The sequence below is a fragment of the Mastigoproctus giganteus genome, chromosome 6, assembly GCF_048544385.1.
Source record: "Mastigoproctus giganteus isolate SK-2022 chromosome 6, ASM4854438v1, whole genome shotgun sequence".
Taxonomy (NCBI): domain Eukaryota; kingdom Metazoa; phylum Arthropoda; class Arachnida; order Uropygi; family Thelyphonidae; genus Mastigoproctus; species Mastigoproctus giganteus.
In genome coordinates this window covers 236,563,956-236,585,484 of record NC_143580.1, presented here as the reverse complement: position 1 = coordinate 236,585,484, position 21,529 = coordinate 236,563,956, and the positions used below count along the sequence as shown (strand labels likewise).

The following is a 21,529-nucleotide window of genomic DNA, read 5'->3' as shown; positions in this document are numbered from 1 at the left end:
TGTATTTATGAATGTTTAGAATTTATTTATTGCAATTAATGTTCATATTTTCGATTCTGTTGATACTTGATATTTGGGAAAAAATTCGTAAAGCAAAAACCACCTGTAGTTAGTTCCAAACTTAATAAGTAATGTTGAAACTGTGAACTACCTCGAGCTAGTAGCTCACATGGTGTCCGACAGATGTAGAGTAGCACTGTGTTCCCCGAAAATATAAAATATCCCGTGCCGCTCCTGTGAGTTCGCTGTGGTGCCCTGGAGCACTGTGGCGTAGTTTGGGAACCGCTGCACTAGTCCAAAAAGAGTAGTTTCCACTCTGAGTATCCTGTGCTATGCGAATACACTGTAATTTCTGCTATTTGTTCCCTTTGCTCACACACTTCTGAAAAAATTTATTGCACAAATAGCACTTAGCTTCATACTGTACTTAGTAATTCACAACTTTGCTTATTAATTAGTGTATTACTTAGATCTCATATTGCAGAGCACTTCGTTGTAAGTTACCATGATATTGCTATGCTTAATAAAAAGCATTGTTATTTATTTAAAGTGTATGCCATTACCCTTACCTCGGTTTCAGCCCTTTTGTGGGCTGAAACCCAGGTAAAGTTTCATAGCGTGTTGCAGTACTGTGCTTGGGTTGGAGGTTTAGAAGATGAAAGAAGATATATGTTGACATTAGAATTGAAACTATAGTAGGATTAGGATGAGGTTTTTGCCCTAAAATTTACTTCAGTTTATGATAATTACAAATAATAATGATCCTTTCATTATTTAATGAATAAAGCAGACTATCTTTTATCATTTGTATATATTTATCAATGTTCAGTGCATATATCTAATGAAGACCAAAGCTATGTTCTATATCTTTGACCAGTACTAAATTATTTAGAGTCTCTATGACATTTGTATGTCATAGAGACTCTAAATAGAGACTTTGTATTAGAAAATTTTAGCCAGCGGGTGGTTGATTGCTGGAACAAACTTCCATCTCTCATTGTAGAAGTTGATAGCTTAAAAAGATTCAAGGCAGAAATAGACAAACATTTGGAGCGAGTGGATGGGTGAAATGAGAAGAGTTTTTTTTTTTTTTTTTTGGCTGATGCTATATAAGCTTGCTTTCTTGCACCATGTACCTTTGCTAATGCTAATATTAATGTTAATACTGTATACTGTCTATTCACGTTAATACTGTGTATTAATGAAAAGCCCCTATCAGGCTTCAGGACATCTCCCTTTTTACTTATAATTACTCCCCATGCATGGATTTAGGACAAAAGCTTGCTTTTATTCCTTCATCCTAGATATGTGTGATTTCAATACCATTCAAATTTACATTTCATCCTGATGCAGCCATTCCTGAAAAATAATCTCAGGTAAGAAAATTTTTCTGCCTTATAATATATTTCTAAAATTTAATATTCCAAAAATAGCCTATACTATCCTATTTGGTAAAAAATTCACAAAGTTGATTTTAAATTCGAAATGAGAACATAGATCCACTACAAGGAAAAATCACAATAAATTATTAACATTTGTCCAATTTTACGAAAATTAGCGGGTCTCGACTACACAAGTTGTCTGTCCAACAAGTGTATTGATATGGGAGTATTTAAATAAATAACAATGGAAGGATTTTGCTTTTGTATGGGCTCAAACATTTTGTAAACTGTGTTCAGTAGGACCAAGTGATGTTAAAAAATGTAAATACCAAATGGGAAGTGTTCAGATAATAATCAGAGTTCACTAAGCATTTTACACCAACTATGAAGTATTTTTCAAGATAGAGACAGACTGCTGATAAAATGAATAAATATTTTGCATCAGTATTCATACAGGAAGAAGTGTTTGGCAGAGGTCTACCTGATGCTGATTAGAAGCCAAGCAATTTTATGATAACAAAGTAGAGAGAGAGAGAGAGACTGTATATGTCCATATGTTTGTGGTTGCTGGATAAACTGGAGTGCTGGGAGCAAGTTTTGAATACAGGGATGTATGAGATAGAGAGTGTTTTAAAGGGCCACCACTCTTAATGAGCTAACATGATGATGGGAGTTCCGTACAGATCAGTATTGGGCCCCTTGATGATTTTAGTATTTTTTAATGATTACTGATGTGGGTTTTTCAAGTTTAATGTCTGGGTTTGTGGAAATGATATAAAGGCGAGCACAGTGGTTAACGACAGTGGTCAGAGGAGGTTACTTCAAGAGCTGGACAGACCAAGCAGATGGGCTGGGAAATGGCAGCTGAGGTTTGACAGTGATAGATGCAAGGTGCTTCGAGTAGGTAGTAGTCCCAGAAGGTAATTCCATTTGTATGGCACTGGGCTCAGAGTGATTTGGGAAAGTAATTTAAGGGATGATTATATGGTCTGATATAAGTTTCCTTTGAAAAGTACAGATGGGCTGCTGGAGCAGTTCATGGGGTTCTCCTGTGTATAGGAACTTTGCTGGCAGCGACAGGGAAATGATCCTGCTCTATAGAATGGACATTGCATTTTAGGAGGGACGTGGATCTGTTGGGAAAGGAGAAACAAGAATGTTCTTGACAAGAAAGATTGGAGTTCTGTAAATTGCAGTCTCTGGAAACTAGGTATTCTGCATGATGACTTTATTGAAGTGTATCAGCATTTAGTTCACTCAACCCTTCCAAACCCTTATATGGTTCAATTAGATCACCATGCAGATAGCTAGTGCAGAAGTTCACAATCAGCCAGAGTGTGGCCAATTGTTGGAATAATTTTCCACCCTGGTGTTGTGGAGGTAGAAAATCTGAGTAAATTTGGTGAAAGTTTGAACAAATTACTGAATGGTTTGGGAAAAATAAAAAGTGATGGTTATTTTTTATTTTTTTGGCTAGTATTGTTATAAGCTTTGCTATCTTGTATCACACTGCCAATACTAAAACTAATGCTAATGCTAAAAAATAAAAGCAAACAACACAGTAACATGCACAGTATTATTAAAATATAATATGGCTGTGGTCCTGGTGTAATATATGTGGTTAAACATGCTGTGCAATCAAACCTATAAGCTGTAACAACAAAATGTACTGCCCATTGCAAACTGAATTGTTCACAATTTTTTTATCTCTTGTAAAAATAAAATTATAAATCCATGTGACCGTAAAATAGTTAATCATAACTGCCAAATCACTAGTTGTATTAACCGCTCTGATCTATGTGGTCAAGCCAGAATACAAACAGACATATTTTTAAAAATTTCTCTGGCCTTGGCCATCAAAGAGTATGGAAAGAAATTTTTTGAGACCATCTTATAACTGGTATACTAATCTAATGGAAGGAGGCAGTGGATTATATATCAAGAATATATTGTTTTATTCCGAATATATAATTTGTTGGTTATATATATAAAACCAACTTTTATAGCAGATTGGTTTGTGTTCATTAAGTGCCAAAGCAACTAAGGCTATGGGGCATTAGTATATTGTGTGTAATCTGTGGTAAAACTGGAGGATAAAAACCCCAGTTTCTGGTGGGGGAGGCATGCAACCCTTGCCAGAGACTGCCTAACTTGGCCACATTGAAATAAAATGTCCATAAAAATACCTCAAAGAGAACAGTGATTATATCCAAAATGCAATCTGAAAGGTTTCATAGCAGAAATTTTGTTATACAACTTACAAAACAGGAGTAGTTCTGAACCCTATCCAACCACAGAATTTTAAATTTAAATATATCTAATACAATTATATAATTTACCAGGAATCTGGCATGCTCTTCAGCTTTGATCTGCATTATTCATTAATTTTAACTGAAAATATAGAGTAGTCATAAAAAGTTCATGTCTAAGTGAACAGTTAATAAAGAATCATGCTGATATAAAATGTCACCACACATCTGCTTCTACATTATTTTCTCCATAGAGTTTTGGTTTCAGCTTTGATTTCTCTGGCTGTTTTGGGAGTGAGGTGGTTAGGAAACTGTTTTGCATAACAAGACTGCTCTTACTAAACATATTATTTGTCATTATTTATCCGATATAGTGTTGAAATAATAAAGATTGTACTTTTGAAATAAAGTGCACTTTTTAGCTATTTCTTGCTGTTTCTCCCAAAAATACTGAATGGTTTGTCTTTAAAGAGTACACCAAAATGCCACAGGACCAGGTACACAATGCAATACTTAGCAAACCTGCTCGTGTGACTTTTTTGGTGCACCTTTTAGAATAAACTGCTATACTACTAACCTCAGGGCTTCTCTATTCTGGTTTCGCTTTCTGTCCATATCTACTATTTGTGCCTTGTCTGTAAGAATTTCCTGTGCTGTCGCTTCCACTTCAGTCAAGTATTGCATAGCATGGCTCCAGCCAGCCATCTCTCCATCTGATAAATCTAGCATATAAAACAACTATATTCTAACAGGTAACTTTTTATTCTATACATCACCAAAAGGCTTTTCAAATTATTCTAAGTTTTTTAAAATTAAATAATCTCAAAGAAAGTCAAAAGCAAATTGGCCTAACGAGAAAAATACTATCTATATAAATACTGAATTAACATATATCTATATAAATAACTGAATTAATACTGTTTTTACTGTCTCTCCTGTTAATAAGCACAGATATCTGTGCTTATTAACAGGAGAGACAGTAAAAACAGTCTGTCCTGTTAATTAACACAGATATTTGTTTTATATAGATAATATTTAGATAGTATGAATCAGAGCTGTAATACTCAATATGTTCTACGTTGATAATAATATTAGTAAATTAATAAGAGGAGTTTACCTCTATATAGTACGTGGAACACTTCCGTATGATACCCTCCAGAAATTAAAACGGAAAAAACGAAAAAATCGACAACTTACCGGTACATTAAAGTAAAATATAAATAATTAAATAATCAATTTAACACAATTCAAAATCAATTCAAAACAATTAAAATTCAAATTAACGCAATTAAAAGAATCTAACGAAAATATTCAAAACGATTTTCCTTCCTGAAGCTGACAATGCTTTTCGACCGACTGTCATGATCACAGGAATGAAAATTACCGAATCAGGCTAAACCTGCAACTTAAATAGTGATTATATGTCTTCGCGCATGCGCGTAAAGGTCCACGCATCGGAGATCAAATATGGCCGCCGAACATTAACAGAATTCTCGTGTAATTTAATTTCAACGGTTTCTGCAATTAATAGTCGCGTATAATTACGTTGAACGTTAAGTATTTTGGCCTCGTTAAACATACTTTTTTATTTAACGAGGCCAAAATACTTAACGTTCAACGTAATTATACGCGACTATTAATTGCAGAAACCGTTGAAATTAAATTACACGAGAATTCTGTTAATGTTCGGCGGCCATATTTGATCTCCGATGCGTGGACCTTTACGCGCATGCGCGAAGACATATAATCACTATTTAAGTTGCAGGTTTAGCCTGATTCGGTAATTTTCATTCCTGTGATCATGACAGTCGGTCGAAAAGCATTGTCAGCTTCAGGAAGGAAAATCGTTTTGAATATTTTCGTTAGATTCTTTTAATTGCGTTAATTTGAATTTTAATTGTTTTGAATTGATTTTGAATTGTGTTAAATTGATTATTTAATTATTTATATTTTACTTTAATGTACCGGTAAGTTGTCGATTTTTTCGTTTTTTCCGTTTTAATTTCTGGAGGGTATCATACGGAAGTGTTCCACGTACTATATTGAGGTAAACTCCTCTTATTAATTTACTAATAGATAATATTTAAATATAAGGGATGTAGTTAATTTTTAAATATATTTAAATATTAAATATGAGGAGTGCAAGGATATTTGCTGATGCTATCGAGGCAGTTTTATTGGGTGGAAAATTGCTAGCTTGGAGGACTGCAAAAATTGGAGACATACAGACAGCAAAGAAAGAATAAGAATACTGTATATGCATGTATTAACATTAGCATTAGTAGAGACATATGATGCAAGAAAGCAAGCTTATGCAGCATCAGCCCAAAAAAAAAAAAAAAAAATCTTCCACTTCACCCCTCCATTTGTTCGAAATACCTGTACAGCTGAGCCTTAAATTTATTTAGGCTATCAACTTCCACAACAAGGGATGGAAGTCTGTTCCACCAACCAACTACCAGCTGGCTAAAGGCAAATTTCTGCACATCTATCCTACATCTGTCTTTCCTCAATTTGGATTTATGCCCTCTCAGGTGATTATTCTGAGCAAGAAGCAGTATCCCACCAGCACTGAGCATGCTCAAACCATTCAAGGCTTTGTACACCTCTATCAGATCACCTCTCCGGTGCCTAGTCTCCAGACACTGTAATTTGCAAAACTTAAGCCTTTCTTCGTAAGAGCAACCCTTCGTTCCGTTCACTAACCTTGCTGCCCTTCTCTGTACTCTTTCCAGCAGCTCTACATACTTCCTGAAATGAGGCCTCCAGACCTGTATACAGTACTCAAGGTGCGGCCTGACCATTGCCTTACACAAGGGAATAATCACCTCCCTATCCCTGCTAGAAAAATTCCTGTATATCATTGATAAAACACCATGAGCTACTCTTGCAGCCCTTCTGCACTGCTCAGAGAACTTCATATCTGCCTGCACAATTACCCCCAGGTCCTTTTCATTCTCTACCACTGTCAGTGTAGTACCACAGAGTTGATACGTTGCTATGGGGTTGCTGTTTCCCATATGTAGTACTTTACATTCGTCAATGTTAAACTTCATTTGCCACCTCTCAGCCCATCTGCTCAACCTTTCCAGATCCCGTTGCAGCAGCATAGCATCAGTAGCGTCCTTAACAACCCTGCCAACATTTGTATCGTCTGCAAACTTGGACATTAAGCTTGATATACCATCAATATTATTTATAAATGCAGAAAACAACAATGGACCCAACACTGAACCCTGAGGGACTCCACTAATAACATTAGTCCACGATGAGCAGTGTCCATTAATTACCACTCTGTCTTCTGCCACTCAACCATCCCTTTATCAATAGCAACAATTTGCCACCAATGCCACACTGCTCCAATTTGTGCAGCAGTTTTCCATGTGCAACAGTATCAAAAGCCTTTCTAAGATCCAAATATATAATATTAACGATATTCCCTGCATCCAATTCTTTTGTGACTACATCATAGTATCCAATCAGATTGGTCAGGCAAGACTTTCCCCTAACAAAACCATGCTGTGTCTGAACTATAACTGAATTCTTGTCAAGATGATCCTGCAGTGCTTCTTTAACCAGTGCTTCCATTAATTTTCCTGGAACAGAAGTTAAACTCACAGGTCTATAATTACTTGTGTCAGCCTTTGATCCTCTTTTGTGAATTGGGGTTACATCTGTACATCTCCAGTCTGTGGGTACCTCCCCTGAGTCCAAGGAAGCTCTCATAATTATGGCTAATGGATTGCTTACTTCCTTTGTTGTCTCCTTTAATATAACTGGATAGATCCCATCCACCCCAGGTGCCTTTCTTGTATTTAACTTCAACAATTTCTCCTCCACTTTACTCTCAATTATTACAAGATCATCTAGCTCATTGCCAGTGTTTACTTCATCTATGGCATTCCCCTTCCTGAATAACTCCTCATGTGTGAATTTAGATGCAAAATATTGATTTAGTTTGTTAGCTACCTGAGCAGGATCATGAACAGTTGAACCATTGATATCAAGTGGACCAATCTGATTCATCCCCTTCCTTCTAGAGTTTACATAAGTAAAGAACTCCTTGCTGTTTTTCTTTGCATCCCTTGCCAAAGATTTATCGTAATATGCCTTCGCCTGCCTAACCTCCTTTGTAACTTGGTTACAGATCAACTTATATCTATCATAGGCTTCTGTGTCACATGTTAATTTATATGTATCCCATGCATTTTACTTCTCTGCCATATGTCTCATTAGTTCATCTGACATCCATTTAGGCCTGAACCTTGAACAATATTTCTTAGTTGGTATGTAAAGCCTAGTAGCTTCCAAGATAAGTTCTTTGAATGCTTCCCATTTTGAGTTTGCTGTTGGTAACATCATCAGTTGGTACCACTGTATAGAATTTAAATACTGTCTCAGACCATTGTAGTCACCTTTATGAAAGCAATAACCCTTCCCTTTACCCCTGATGGTAGTTACCTCCTTGAGTAAATCCCACTTCAGCACACTGTGATCACTGCCACCTAGTGGTTCCTGTATCTGCAGATTTTTAATGCATGAAGAATCACTACTGATAATCAAATCAAGTGTATTGCTCCCTCTAGTTGCCTCCCGAACATGCTAATTCAGAAAACAATCATCCAATAAATCCACAAAAGCATTGCTAGTGTGTGTGAGTGAAATTAAAATCCCATATTATAAGACTCTCTGGTTTACTGGCCCACTCTATTTCCCTGTACGGTTTCTTATTATATTCATCAGTCATTAGGCCTATAGCACACTCCTATTCTCAATTTTGATCTCCCAATGCCTATGTCACACCAAACTGACTTGACACTGCACTGTCCAGCGATGTCGACTAGCTTCCCTTCCTTGGATTTTATGTGTTTCTTAACTAATAGCATAACCCCTCCTCCCTTCCTATCCTTTCTGCAGACGTTGTACTCCCCAAATTCCAGTTCTGCATTACTTATATCTGTGTGACACCACGTCTCTGATATCCCAACAATATCCGCCTTTGATGCTTTGAGCAATACCTCAAATTCATCAAATTTATTTACCAAACTCCTAGCATTGGTGTACACCCACGTATACATGCACCTGTTCTTTTTCTTAGCTACCCTAACACAACCCATGTATTTACTTGTACCCCAATGACTCCCAGCAATCTCTGAAATATCCTGCATCTTATTTTCCAAGCTGCTGCTCATTCCAATAGAAGCAGTGCAAGAATCACTTTCACCTCTGCCAGTGGCTACTGTTAATCTATTAGTCCTTGTATCCCCCCAATCTAGCAGTTTTCCAACCCACCTAACACTGCCTCGATAGCATCAGCAAACATTCTTGCACCCTTTCTATTTAAGTGTATCCTATCCCTGTAGAAGGAGTCTCTCCTGTTAACAAGTACAGACCAGGCTGAAAAAATATTCTACCCCTTGAGCCTTGCACAATCTTTCCAGGGCCGAATTGATGGACAGGGCTCTCATCATATACTCCCTCCTATCGTGTCTGGGCAGAATTGCAGACACTTTCAAATTCAACCCTATATTTGCATTTATATTAATGCTAGGCATTAGTAAATATATTTTATAAATTTGAAGTACTTGTTAAGTCATAAAATGAGGCATCCTAAGGAGATTAGAAATATGATGTTACTCAGATGCAGAATTTGAATATGGGGAGTACATGCGTACAAAAAGGGCAGACATCCGGGGGGGTATGCTTTTAGTTAATATGTCTTAGTTATTGGTTAAGAAGTGAGTCTTAGTTAAGAAGCATATTACATCTTGCATCATATGCCTATACTCATGCTAAATCTAAGGCAGTGCAACCAGCCAATGTGGGTGGCCTGCAAACTGTTGAGTCGGTTTCGTGCGACTTTTATCAATGATACTGATGAAGGTATATTGGGCTTAATGTCTAAGTTTGCAGATGATATGAAGGTTGGCAGGGTTGTTAAGGACACTAATGACGACAGTATGCTACTGCAAGAGGATCTAGAAACGTTGAGCAGATGGGCTGAGAGGTGGCAACTGAAGTTTTAACACTGACAAATGTAAAGTACTGCATATGGAAGCAGTAACCCCAGAGTAACGTATCAACTGTGTGGTACTACACTGACAGTGATAGAGAATGAAAAGAACCTGGGGGAATTGTTCAGGCAGATATGAAATTTTCTGAGCAGTGCAGACAGTCAGGAAGAGTAGCTCGTAGTGACTTGTCAATGATATACAGGAATTTTTCTAGAGGGATAAGGAGGGTTTTTTTTTTTTTTTTTTTTTTTTGGTAGTTGTTGGCGCATCGGCTTCTGTGGCCATAGTGCACCTCCCAAAGTTTTTGCAGTACTTTGATCCAAGCCCGAGGCGGGATTCGAACCCGCAACCTTGGGGTTGCCAGGCAGGCATTTTACCCACCTGGCTAGCCCGGTCGGCGATAAGGAAGTGATTATCCCTTTGTATAAGTCAATGGTCAGGCCACACCTTGAGTACTGTATAAGGTCTGGAGGCCTCCTCTTAGGAAGGATGTAGAACTGTTGGAACGAGTACAGAGAAGGGCAATAAGATTAGTGAATGAAACAAAGGGTTGCTCTTACAAAGAAAGGCTTAAGATTTGCAAATTACAGTGTCTGGTGACTAGGCACTTGCGAGGTGTATAAAGCCTTGAATGATTTGAGCAAGTTCAGTGCTGATGGGATTCTTCCTCTTGCCCAGATTAATCGCCTGAGGGGACATAAATTCAAATTGAGGAAAGACAGTCGTAGAATAGATGTGCAGAAGTTTGTCTTTAGCCAGCATGTGGTTGATTGCTGGAACAAACTTCCATCTGTTGTTGTTGTAGAAGTTGACAGCTTAAATACATTTAAGGCAGAACTAGGCAAACATTTGGAGTGAGTGAATGGGTGAAATGGGAAGGATTTTTTTTTTTTTTTTTTGGCTGATGTATAAGCTCACTTGCATCATATGCCTCTACTAATGCTAATAAGCACTATTAGCATTAGTAGAGCACATCATATGCCTCTACTAATGCTAATAAGCACTGAGAAAACAAAAATAAGAGTAGGAGTTGTGTTACAGAACTAATGACCGTGATGAGTATAACAAACTATACAGAGAAATAGAGTTGACTAGTAAATCAGAATGTCTTATAATGGACTAGTAAATCAGAATGTCTTATAATGGACTAGTAAATCAAAATGTCTTATAATGGGGGATTTTAACTTTCCAGATATTGAATGGAAGATTGGATGAAGTACTATGAAGGACTTTTAAAAGAAGACCGGAAAGAGTTCAAGACAGTGGGGGATTTCGTGGAATACTTGGGCTTAAAAGTTTCTGTTAGGGAAGTGGAACACTTACTAAAGAAGGGAAGGAATGGCAAATCACCTGGACCTGGAGGAATTTATATGGAACTTCTGAAATATGGAGGAAGAGGAGTGGCTGTTTTGATATAAAAATGTTAAATGGTATACTGAGAAGGGAAGCAATACCAAAAGAAATGACAACAGGATATATTACATCAATTTATAAGAAGGGCGATTGGAAAAGCTGTTCAAATTACAGAGGAATATGCATCCTGAACCTGCTGTTAAAGATTCTTGGAAAATGGATCAGGAACCATAAACTGCAGCCATTATCAACCCATTGCAGGATGGAAGCCTCCTCAACAATTCATATTGAGGGAAATAGACCATAATCTGCCACACTGGTCCAGTGCAGGTTGGCAGATCGACCATATTTAGCAGTCAGGGGCTTGAACCCTGTACTCAAGGAGTGTGTGCTACTGCACTCCTGCTCTGACCACTCAGCTACAGAGGCCTCCATACAGAAGCCTGAATCTTGGTGTCAGAAGAACAAAGTGATTTTTCAGCCAGGAGGTCATGTATAGATCATATCTCAACAGTACGACAGATCCTTGAAAAATGCCAATTGAAAGGAAAAGAAATCATGATTTTCATTGACCTTGAAAACAGCATTCCAAGAAAACTTATGGAAAGCACTGAAAGAGGCAAATATTGGTGGACAATTGATTGACATTATTAAACAAGTTACAGGAATAATGAATGCAAAATTAAAGTGGGATCAGCTTTGTCACCTGAATTCCACACTTCAAAGGGCTTAATACAAGGCTGCTGCATGTCACCAACATTTTTCAAAATTTATATCGACATCTGCCTAAGATCCTGGTCAAAAAAATGCAATAAAATGGGATTGCCGATCAATAAGAACATCTATATTCACAATTTACTTTTTTGCAGACGATCAGGTGGTGATAGCACAAGACTTAGAAGATGCAGACTATGCATGTCGTAAATTGTTTGAGGAATATAAACAATGGGGTCTAAAAATCAATTTTAGCAAGACTGAAATGTTGTCTTCATGATCAGGATACATTCTAAATACTGAGGGTCTTAAAATCAGCATGTTTGGGAGGCAACTAGAGGGAGGAATACTCTTGATTTGATTATCAGCAGTGATTCTTCATGCATTAAGAATCTGCAGATAAATGAACCACTAGGTGGCAGTGATCACAGTGTGCTGAAGTGGGATATACTCAAAGAGGTAACTACCATTAGGGGTAAAGGGAAGGGTTATTGCTTCCGTAAAGGCGATGGACTGAGATGGACTGAGACAGTATTTAAATTCTATACAGTGGGACCAACTGATGATGTTACCAACAGCAAATTCAAAATGGGAAGCATTCAAAGAACTTATCTTGGAAGCTACTAGGCTTTACATACCAACTAAGAAATATTGTTCAAGGTTTAGGCCTAAATGGATGTCAGATGAACTAATGAGGCATATGGCAGAGAAGAAACATGCATGGGATACATACAAATTAACACATGACACAGAAGCCTATGATAGATACAAGTTGATCTGTAACCAAGTTACAAAGGAGGTTAGGCAGGCGAAGGCAGATTACGAGAAATCTTTGGCAAGGGATGCAAAGAAAAACAGCAAAGAGTTGTTTACTTATGTAAACTCTAGAAGGAAGGGGATGAATCAGATTGGTCCACTTGATATTGATGGGTGAACTGTTGATGATCCTGCTCAGGTAGTTAACAAACTAAATGAATATTTTGCATCGACATTCACACATGAGGAGTTACTTAGCGAGGGGAATGCCAGAGGTGTATTCAACTCTAGCAGTAAACTAGAGAATCTTGTAATAACTGAGAGTAAAGTGGAGGAGAAATTGTTGAAGATAAACACAAGAAAGGCACCCGGGGTGGATGAGATCTATCCAGTTATATTAAAGGAGGCAGCAGAGGAAGTAAGCAAACCCTTAGCCATAATTATGAGAGCTTCCTTGGACTCAGGGGAGGTACCCACAGACTGGAGATGTGCAGATGTGACCCCAATTCACAAAGGAGGATCAAAGGCTGACACAAGTAATTATAGACCTGTGAGTTTAACTTCTGTTCCAGGAAAATTAATGGAGGCACTAGTTAAAGAAGCACTGCAGGATCATTTAGACAAGACTTCAGTTATAGCTCGGACACAGCATGGTTTTGTTATGGGGAAGTCTTGCCTGACTAATTTGATTGGATTCTATGATGCAGTCACAAAGGAACTAGATGTAGGGAATAACTTTGATATTATATACTTGGATCTTAGAAAGGCTTTTGATACTGTTGCACATGGAAGACTGCTGCACAAGTTGGAGCGGTGTGGCGTTGGAGGCGGGTTGCTGCTGTGGATAAAAGGGTGGCTGAGGGGGAGAAGACAGAGAGTGGTAATCAATGGACACTGCTCGTCGTGGACTAGTGTTATTAGTGGAGTCCCTCAGGGCTCAGTGTTGGGTCCATTATTGTTTTCTGTATTTATAAATGATATTGATGATGGTATATCAAGCTTAATGTCGAAGTTTGCAGACGATACAAAGGTAGGCAGGGTTGTCAAGGACACTACTGACACTACGCTGCTGCAACAGGATCTGGAAAGGTTGAGCAGATGGGCTGAGAGGTGGCAAATGAAGTTTAACATTGATAAATGTAAAGTACTACACATGGGAAACAGCAACCCCAGAGCAACGTATCAACTCTGTGGTACTACACTGACAGTGGTAGAGAATGAAAGGGACCTGGGGGTGGTTGTGCAGGCAGATATGAAGTTCTCTGAGCAGTGCAGACGGACTGCAAGTGTAGCTCATGGTGTGTTGTCAATGATATATAGGAATTTTTCTAGCAGGGATAAGGAGGTGATTATTCCCTTGTATAAGGCAATGGTCAGGCCACACCTAGGGTACTGTATACAGGTCTGGAGGCCTCGTTTCAAGAAGGATGTAGAGCTGCTGGAACGAGTACAGAGAAGGGCAACAAGATTAGTGAATGGAACAAAGGGGTGCTCTTACGAAGAAAGGCTTAAGTTTTGCAAATTACAGTGTCTAGAGACTAGGCACCAGCGAGGTGATCTGATAGAGGTGTATAAAGCCTTGAATGGTTTGAGCATGCTCAATGCTGATGGGATTCTTCCTCTCGCTCAGAATAATCACCTGAGAGGGCATAAATTCAAATTGAGGAAAGACAGATGTAGGATAGACGTGCGGAAATTTGCCTGTAGCCAGCGGGTGGTTGGTTGGTGGAACAGACTTCCATCCCTTGTCGTGGAAGTTGATAGCCTAAATAAGTTTAAGGCTCAGCTGGATAGGTATTTCGAACGAACAGCGGGGTGAAGTGGAAGTGGTTTTTTTTTTTTTTTTTTTTTTTTGGCTGATGCTGCATAAGCTTGCTTTCTTGCATCAAATGACTCTACTAATGCTAATGCTAAATCAAACAAGTCTATAAATTAAAATATTTGGGATCAATCTTATAAAGTGATGGATCATCCCAAGCAGAGATCAATAAGAGAACCGCAGAAGGCAGAAAGGCTATTGGAATGTTATATTCTGTTCTATGGAGCAGAAATATTCTAAATAAAACAAAGAAACTTATTCAAATGATTGTACAGTCTTCTATGTATGGTGCGAAAACCTGGACGTTGAATATGCGAGGGGAAACAAACTGCTCTCCACAGAAATAGATTTTTGGAGACAATCAGTAAGAACTTCTAGAAGAGACAGAAAATGGAATGAAGACATGAGAGAAAAGAGAAGTGAAAAAGCATATTATTGACACTATCAAAGAAAAGCATTTAACATGGTATGACATGTAAAACAGATATCCAAAGGCTATCCTGAAATGGATACCTCCTGGAAGGAGAACATGGATGGATGGAGTACAGGAGTGCATGACAGCCTGAGGTTTAACCGACCAAGACATCTTGAACCACACTTTATGGTGGGAAAAAATTCCTACCAAAAAATAACTTGTAGGTTGAGCAAACTAATTGTAAATGGAAACACTCCTCTTGAAGAAGAAGATATTGAGTGGAAGCTGTGGGTTGGTCACACACACAATAGCAAGATTTTGGGGATTTAATGGATGACTGCTTTCTACAGCAGCACCTGAGACAGAGAGACAACATGAGGAAGCATTATTCTTGATTATCAGTAGCAATTTTCATTCATTAAGAAGCTACTGGTAAAAGACCCACTGAGCAGCAGTGATCACAGTGTAGCAATGTGGGACTACTGTCAAGGCTACTGTAATAATAACTCTACTTTCAAAAGTAAAGGGAAGGGCTTTCATAAGGGTGAATGCAGTGCAGTTGTCTTAGGCAGTTTCTAAATTCTATACAGCACGACTAACTGATGTTACTAACAACAAATTCTAAATGGGAAGCATTCAGGAAAGTAATCATAGAAGCTTCTACGCTTTTCATACCAACTAAGAATTGTTCAAGGCTTAGACCCAAATGGATATGAGATGAACTGATAAGACTTGTGTCCAAGAAGAAAAATGCATGGGATGCATAGAAAGTATCAGGTTAATACAGAAGCTTTGATAGATATAAACTAGTCTGCAATCAAGTCACAAAGGAGGTTAGACAAGCTAAGGCACATTACAAGAAGTCTCAAGCAAAGAATACAAAGAAAAGCAGCAAACACTTATTTGCTTACATTAACAGTAGAAGAAAGGGTTTGAATGATATTGATTCACTTGACGTCGATGGTCTAAATGTTGATTATCCTGTTCAGGTTATCGAGAAGCTGAATAAGTATTTTGCATCTACATTCACATATGAAGAGTTCTTCAGGGAACCAGCTGCTACAAGTTTATCAAATTAACATGGAGCTAAATGATTTTGTGATAATTGAGAGGAAAGTGGAAGAGAAACTGTTCAAGCAAAATATATTAACATCCAGTTATATTAAGTGAAGCTGCAAAGAAGGTAAGTAAACCCTTATCCACAATTATGAGAGCATCTTTGGATTCACAAGAGGTTTTCCAATGGCCTGAAGATGTGCAAATGTGTCCCAAATTCACATAATGGGACCAAAAAGTGACATGAGTAATTATTGCCTCTTACAGAACTGCTAGCTTAATTTCTGTTCCAGGGAAAATAAGGAAGTGACCTGTTAAAGAAGTAATGCAGTACCAACTAGACTGGATTACAATTATAGTGCAGTCACATTTTGGATTTGTTAAGGAGCAAGCTTATCTGACCAAACTGATTGGATATTATAATACAATAACAAAGGAACTGGATGCAAAAAATAATTTTGATATCAGTATTTGGATTTCAGGAAAGCTTTCAATATTGTTGCACATAAAAGACTGTTATACAAATTGGAGCCATGCGGCAATGAGGGGAAGTTACTGCTCTGAATATTTTAAAATTAGCATTAGCATTAGTAGAGGCATTTGATGCAAGAAAGCAAGCTTATGCAGCATCAGCCAAAAAAAAAAAAAAACCCACTTCCACTTCACCCCTCTGTTCGTTAAAAATACCTGTCCAGCTGAGCCTTAAACTTATTTAGGCTATCAACCTCCACCACAAGGGATGGAAGTCTGTTCCACCAACCAACCACCCGCTGGCTAAAGGCAAATTTCCACACATCTATCCTACATCTGTCTTTCCTCAATTTGAATTTATGCCCTCTCAGGTGATTTTTCTGAGCTAGAGGAAGAATCCCATCAGCATTGAGCATGCTTAAACCATTCAAGGCTTTATACACCTCTATCAGATCACCTCGCTGGTGCCTAGTCTCCAGACACTGTAATTTGCAAAACTTAAGCCTTTCTTCGTAAGGAAGGATGGATGGAAGGAAGGATGTAGATTTTTTAGGAAGGATGTAGATTTACTTGAGCATGTACAGAGAAGGGCAACAAGATTGGTGAGGGGAATGAAGGGATCCTCTTACCAAGAGAAGCTTAAGTTCTGCAAATTGCAGTGGCTGGAGACTAGGCACCTGCGCGGTGATCTGATTGAGGTATATAAGGCTTTGAATGGGTTGAGCATGCTGAATTCTTTAAAAGGAGTGCAAAGCAACATCACTGCACAAACTTATAAAGCGGAAGCCATTCTAAAAATGTGCAAAAAATTAGTATATCAGATGGAGTAACTGTGATCCAAAAAAAGAAAACAGAGTGACAGCAAAAGGGAAGTGAAAGTTAATGACAGTAATGGCAGTGTGCTACTGCAACAGGATCTGGATAATTTGGGCAGATGGGCTAAGAAGTGGCAACTGAAATTGAACCTTGACAAATGCAAAGTACTGCATATGGATAGAAGTAACCCCAGAGAAATGTACCAACTGTGTGGTACTACACTTAAGGTGGTAGAAAATGAAAAAGACCTGGGAGTAATTGTGCAGGCAGATATAAAGTTTTCTGAGCAATGCAGACAGGCTGCCAGGGCAGGTCATGGGGTTTTGTCAATGATATATAGGAATTTTGCTTGCAAGGAAAAGGAGGTGATTATCCCTCTGTATAAGGCAATGGTCAGGCCACGCCTTGAGTACTGTGTACAGGTCTGGAGGCCTCATTTTAGGAAGGATGTAGATTTACTTGAGCATGTACAGAGAAGGGCAACAAGATTGGTGAGGGGAATGAAGGGATCCTCTTACCAAGAGAAGATTAAGTTCTGCAAATTGCAGTGGCTGGAGACTAGGCACCTGCGCGGTGATCTGATTGAGGTATATAAGGCTTTGAATGGGTTGAGCATGCTGAATTCTGATGGGATCCTTCCACTTGTTCAGATTACGAACCTAATGGGGCATAAATTCAAATTAAGAAAAGACAGATGTAGAATAGCTGGAACAAACTTCCATCTGTCGTTGTGGAAGTTGATAGGTTGAATAAATTTAAGGAGGAACTGGACAGGCATTTGGAGGAAATTGGTGATTTTTTTTTTTTTTTTTTGGCTGATGCTGCATAAGCTCATACATTTGCTTTCTTGCATCACATGGCACTACTACTACTAATTGATAAGCATCAGTGCAGATCTTACAACTATGGGTAATCTCAAAGTGAGTGATAACATGATATGTCAAAAAGAAACTAGTTGAGAATAAAAAAATTCTGATGACTACCTCATTAAGATTCAGTGAAAGTGGAACTGCATAAACTACAAATTATCTAAATTTGAGAAACTGAACACCTAATTGTGGCAAATTTATTCATAATAAATTTTAACAACAATTATGATTCATTTTTTTTTTTTGTTTGTTTCTTTTTTTGAAATGATTGTAAATTAAGGAGCAACGGGGTTTTTTTTTTTCTAACTGTTATAAATTCCGAGTGTTCATTGTAGTATCTACAATAAACATTTAAATAAATATTTAAATTAAATATCGCAAAATTAAATTAATCGTTAAATTAAATAAATAATATTCGTATATTCCAAAAAAAAAAAAGGAAAAAAAAGCATTATTAATTCTCTCACTGCAACTTAATTCGTTTTTTTTTTTTTTTAAACCCAATCACGAATTTTATATAAATTCTGCACAAGGCAAAAGCAGCTTGCCTTACTTGTGCTATAACTATTACTATTAACTTCGTTTTATTTCAACTCGGGGAAAAAAAAAAGAAAAGCAAGACAACTAATTGGTGAAAGCACCCTACGCCCACTTTTAAAATTCCACTAAGAAATAAAATGAAAATTTAAAAAATAACAATGCCTTGCACTAGAATTGCAACTACCTTCCTCCATATTTGGTAGAACACTGCGCCTCCTCGTGGAAGCTCTGCTGTTAATGAACCAGGGCATGGATACGTTCCCTAACTGTTTAAAATAACTAAATGCACAAGGCATTTAGTTATTATAATATAGGCAATATAATAATTCAAGTACTGTACTGTACAGGCAGTAAGAGAATTCAGGAGATATAAAAAAAAAGAAAGAAAAAGCAAAAAAAAGGGACATGAGGAAGAAGACCCAAAGAAGAGACCAGAGGAGCTTTTAAGAGTTTAAATGATTAAATGTCTAGTTTCAGAAAGCACACCATCTTGTTACACAATGCATTTTTCTTAAACGAATCGGTCTGTATTTGTTTGTGACCTTTGATCTCGATCAAAGTTCTTGATTAGCCTTATTACTTAGTTTAGTTTTATGAGTCTGTCTAGGCTTAAAGTTAATTTATATATAAGGTTTTAGGAGAGTATATATGATAGTTAATATCTGAGGTCAATTTTGGAGAAAGTGGAACTCTAATACCAGTGAAATCTCAGATTTTAACGTTGTTTAATTCTCTCATTGCATTTTACTAGGGGCGTTTGAAAACTTCGTGGCCTGAGTATGAAGGGTTTTTTTGGGGATTCTGGTGACCTGTTACTTTTCAACACAGTCCCCTTTGGAGTAAATACACTTTTCCCACCGATGCTGCAATATGTTAATTGAAAAGAAATAAACTATAAGGCCATATCCACTGCAGAAAGTACTTCACTGTCGATGGGAAAATGAATGCCAGTCAGGTATTATTATTTTTTTCAAATGAGGGAATAGATGAAAGTCCGATTGTGCTAGATTCGTGAATATGGAGGATGATTCAAGATTTCAGAGCCGCACTCATGCAGTGTTGTCATGGCAATGACAAACTTGTGAGCGGTGAGTTGTCGTGGGGGAACATGACTCTACTGCTGAGTTTTCCTTGGTGTGTATGTGTCTTTGATTTTTTTCACGCTTTACAATGTCTGCGTAATATCTCCCTGTGACATCTTGTCCTTTCTGAAAGCAATAATTCACTAGCAACGGTCCATCACTATCCCAAAAAAATCGATTGTACCACTTTGCCAGCAGAAAGAATCATCTTGGCTTTCTTTGGAAGAGGAGAAGAGCTGTGTTTCCACTGCTTAGACTGATCCACTGTCTCTAGCTGAAAACGATATGCCCACCTTTCATTCATGGTCAAACATTTCAAACAAATTTTCTGGATCTGATTGACAACAATAAAAAAAAAATGTAGACTGCCCTAATATGAGGCCTCCAGACCTCAATACAATGTGTGCAGGTCTTATGAAGTTAAGAAAACCCATGCTACCATCGCCTGAGACGGAATAACTCAGCCACGTTGTGAAAATCGCCCATAAAAATTCCTTACGTCATCGACGGGACTCGAACTCAGGTCTTTTCCACCCGGTGTGAGGACAAGGTTTTTTTTTTTAAAATTCCCATTATTGTAATGGCCATGGTCAGTGCGTGCTACCATGTAGGCAGGCAAGGCAATTGCCTGCGGGCCCGGGCCCTTTAGAAGTGCAGTGTCTTTGGCTGTCTCATTTTTTGCAAATTTCATTAATTAAATAGGGGCCTGAACATGTTCTTTGCCTCCGGGCCAGTAAAAGGGTAGCTACGCTACTGGCCTATAAAAAGAGGGCACCTTGGGAATGCTAGTCTCCACTACCGGGAACACAGACCCCTGGTGAGTGGTTTATAAAATAACCACTATCAAACTCCCCAGGGGAGAGGTTCAAACGGCAACCAAGATGCCACAAGGTACTATGACAGCAACTTGGGAGGACTCAACAACTAACATACTGCAGCCAATTCTGCGGGAACCACCGAGCAGGCTGACACCTGATCAACAAATGATGATATTAGGGTCTCCCGTAAATGATTACATCTACCCATATATTTATTTGTCTGTAAATTGCGTGTGTTCTCTAGTCGATTTTTCTGTTTGCTGAATGAAAAAAAAAACAACTTCTGGAAGAAAACCTTTGCTATCTATGCCTGAGACCGACTAACTCAGCCACCGAGTGAAAAAAGCCCATTATAGTTCCTCGCGTCATCGACGGGATTCGAACCAAGGCCTTTTCCACCCGCTGTGGGGAGGACGGTGACACCACTGTGCTAGCCGCGCAGACGGACTCCTATAGGCCAATTGCTCTACCTCCACGGTAAGCAAATTGCTCGAGAGACTCCTACACATGAGAATTACTAGCCACTACAACTCAGCAAACCTCGCCTATAGCAGACAATATGGTTTCAAACCAGGCTCATCAACAATAGCTGCACTCCAAAACCTTATCCAAGCAGCAAAACAGTGTTCCAATAAATACTTCCTGGTGTTTTCAATTGACTTTGCCAGGGCGTTCGACTCCCTTTTGTGGCCAAGCGTCCTCGTTAGACTCCGGAAGGCAGGCCTGCCTATACAACACCATAAGATCATACCCACACGACAGAAAAGTGGAAGTTATAACCAACATCGGCGCTAGGCTGGACGTCGCCCGCCTACAAAGCTGAAATGGGCGCACCTGCATTGCAAGGCGGACGCCCCCAAACATACTAAACTTCATATTAACACTTCGAAACGGCGCCCGCCTGCAATGCAGGCTTGCTCCCGCCGACCCTGGGTATAACACCGTATCACAAAATAACTAGACCCGTACACCGAGACTGCCGCGGGTTCGGTGCTGGGGCCGCTCCTGTGGAATGTAGTTCTAGATGATTTCCTTTCGATGGACCTGGGAAAGGTAAACAGTCAAGCATTTGCAGATGACCTCATCCTCTCACCGTAGAGGCGAACTCAAGGGCTAATTGGAAATCCAGGCAAACAGGGTGTTAGAAAAGCTACTAGAATGGAGGAAGCTGCAAT

At 38.5% G+C, this 21,529-nt stretch overlaps 1 protein-coding gene across 3 annotated transcripts in view; it reads right to left on the bottom strand.

Annotated features, from left to right (window-relative positions):
• Pdrg1 (Pdrg1 prefoldin-like subunit) overlaps positions 1–21,529 on the bottom strand; it is a 99,643-nt gene that overhangs the window by 55,065 nt on the left and 23,049 nt on the right. For 2 of the 3 annotated variants that reach the window (XM_090375778.1, XM_090375776.1), the window contains exons 1-2: positions 18,639–18,722; positions 4,209–4,353 (exon numbers count right to left, since the gene is read on the bottom strand). In XM_090375778.1, coding sequence (XP_090231904.1) covers positions 4,209–4,353; positions 18,639–18,705 — 212 coding nt within the window. In that variant the 5' untranslated portion in view covers positions 18,706–18,722. Of the gene's footprint in view, positions 1–4,208; positions 4,354–18,638; positions 18,723–21,529 lie in introns of those variants that run through there. The other variant, XM_090375779.1, reaches the window with a different exon arrangement.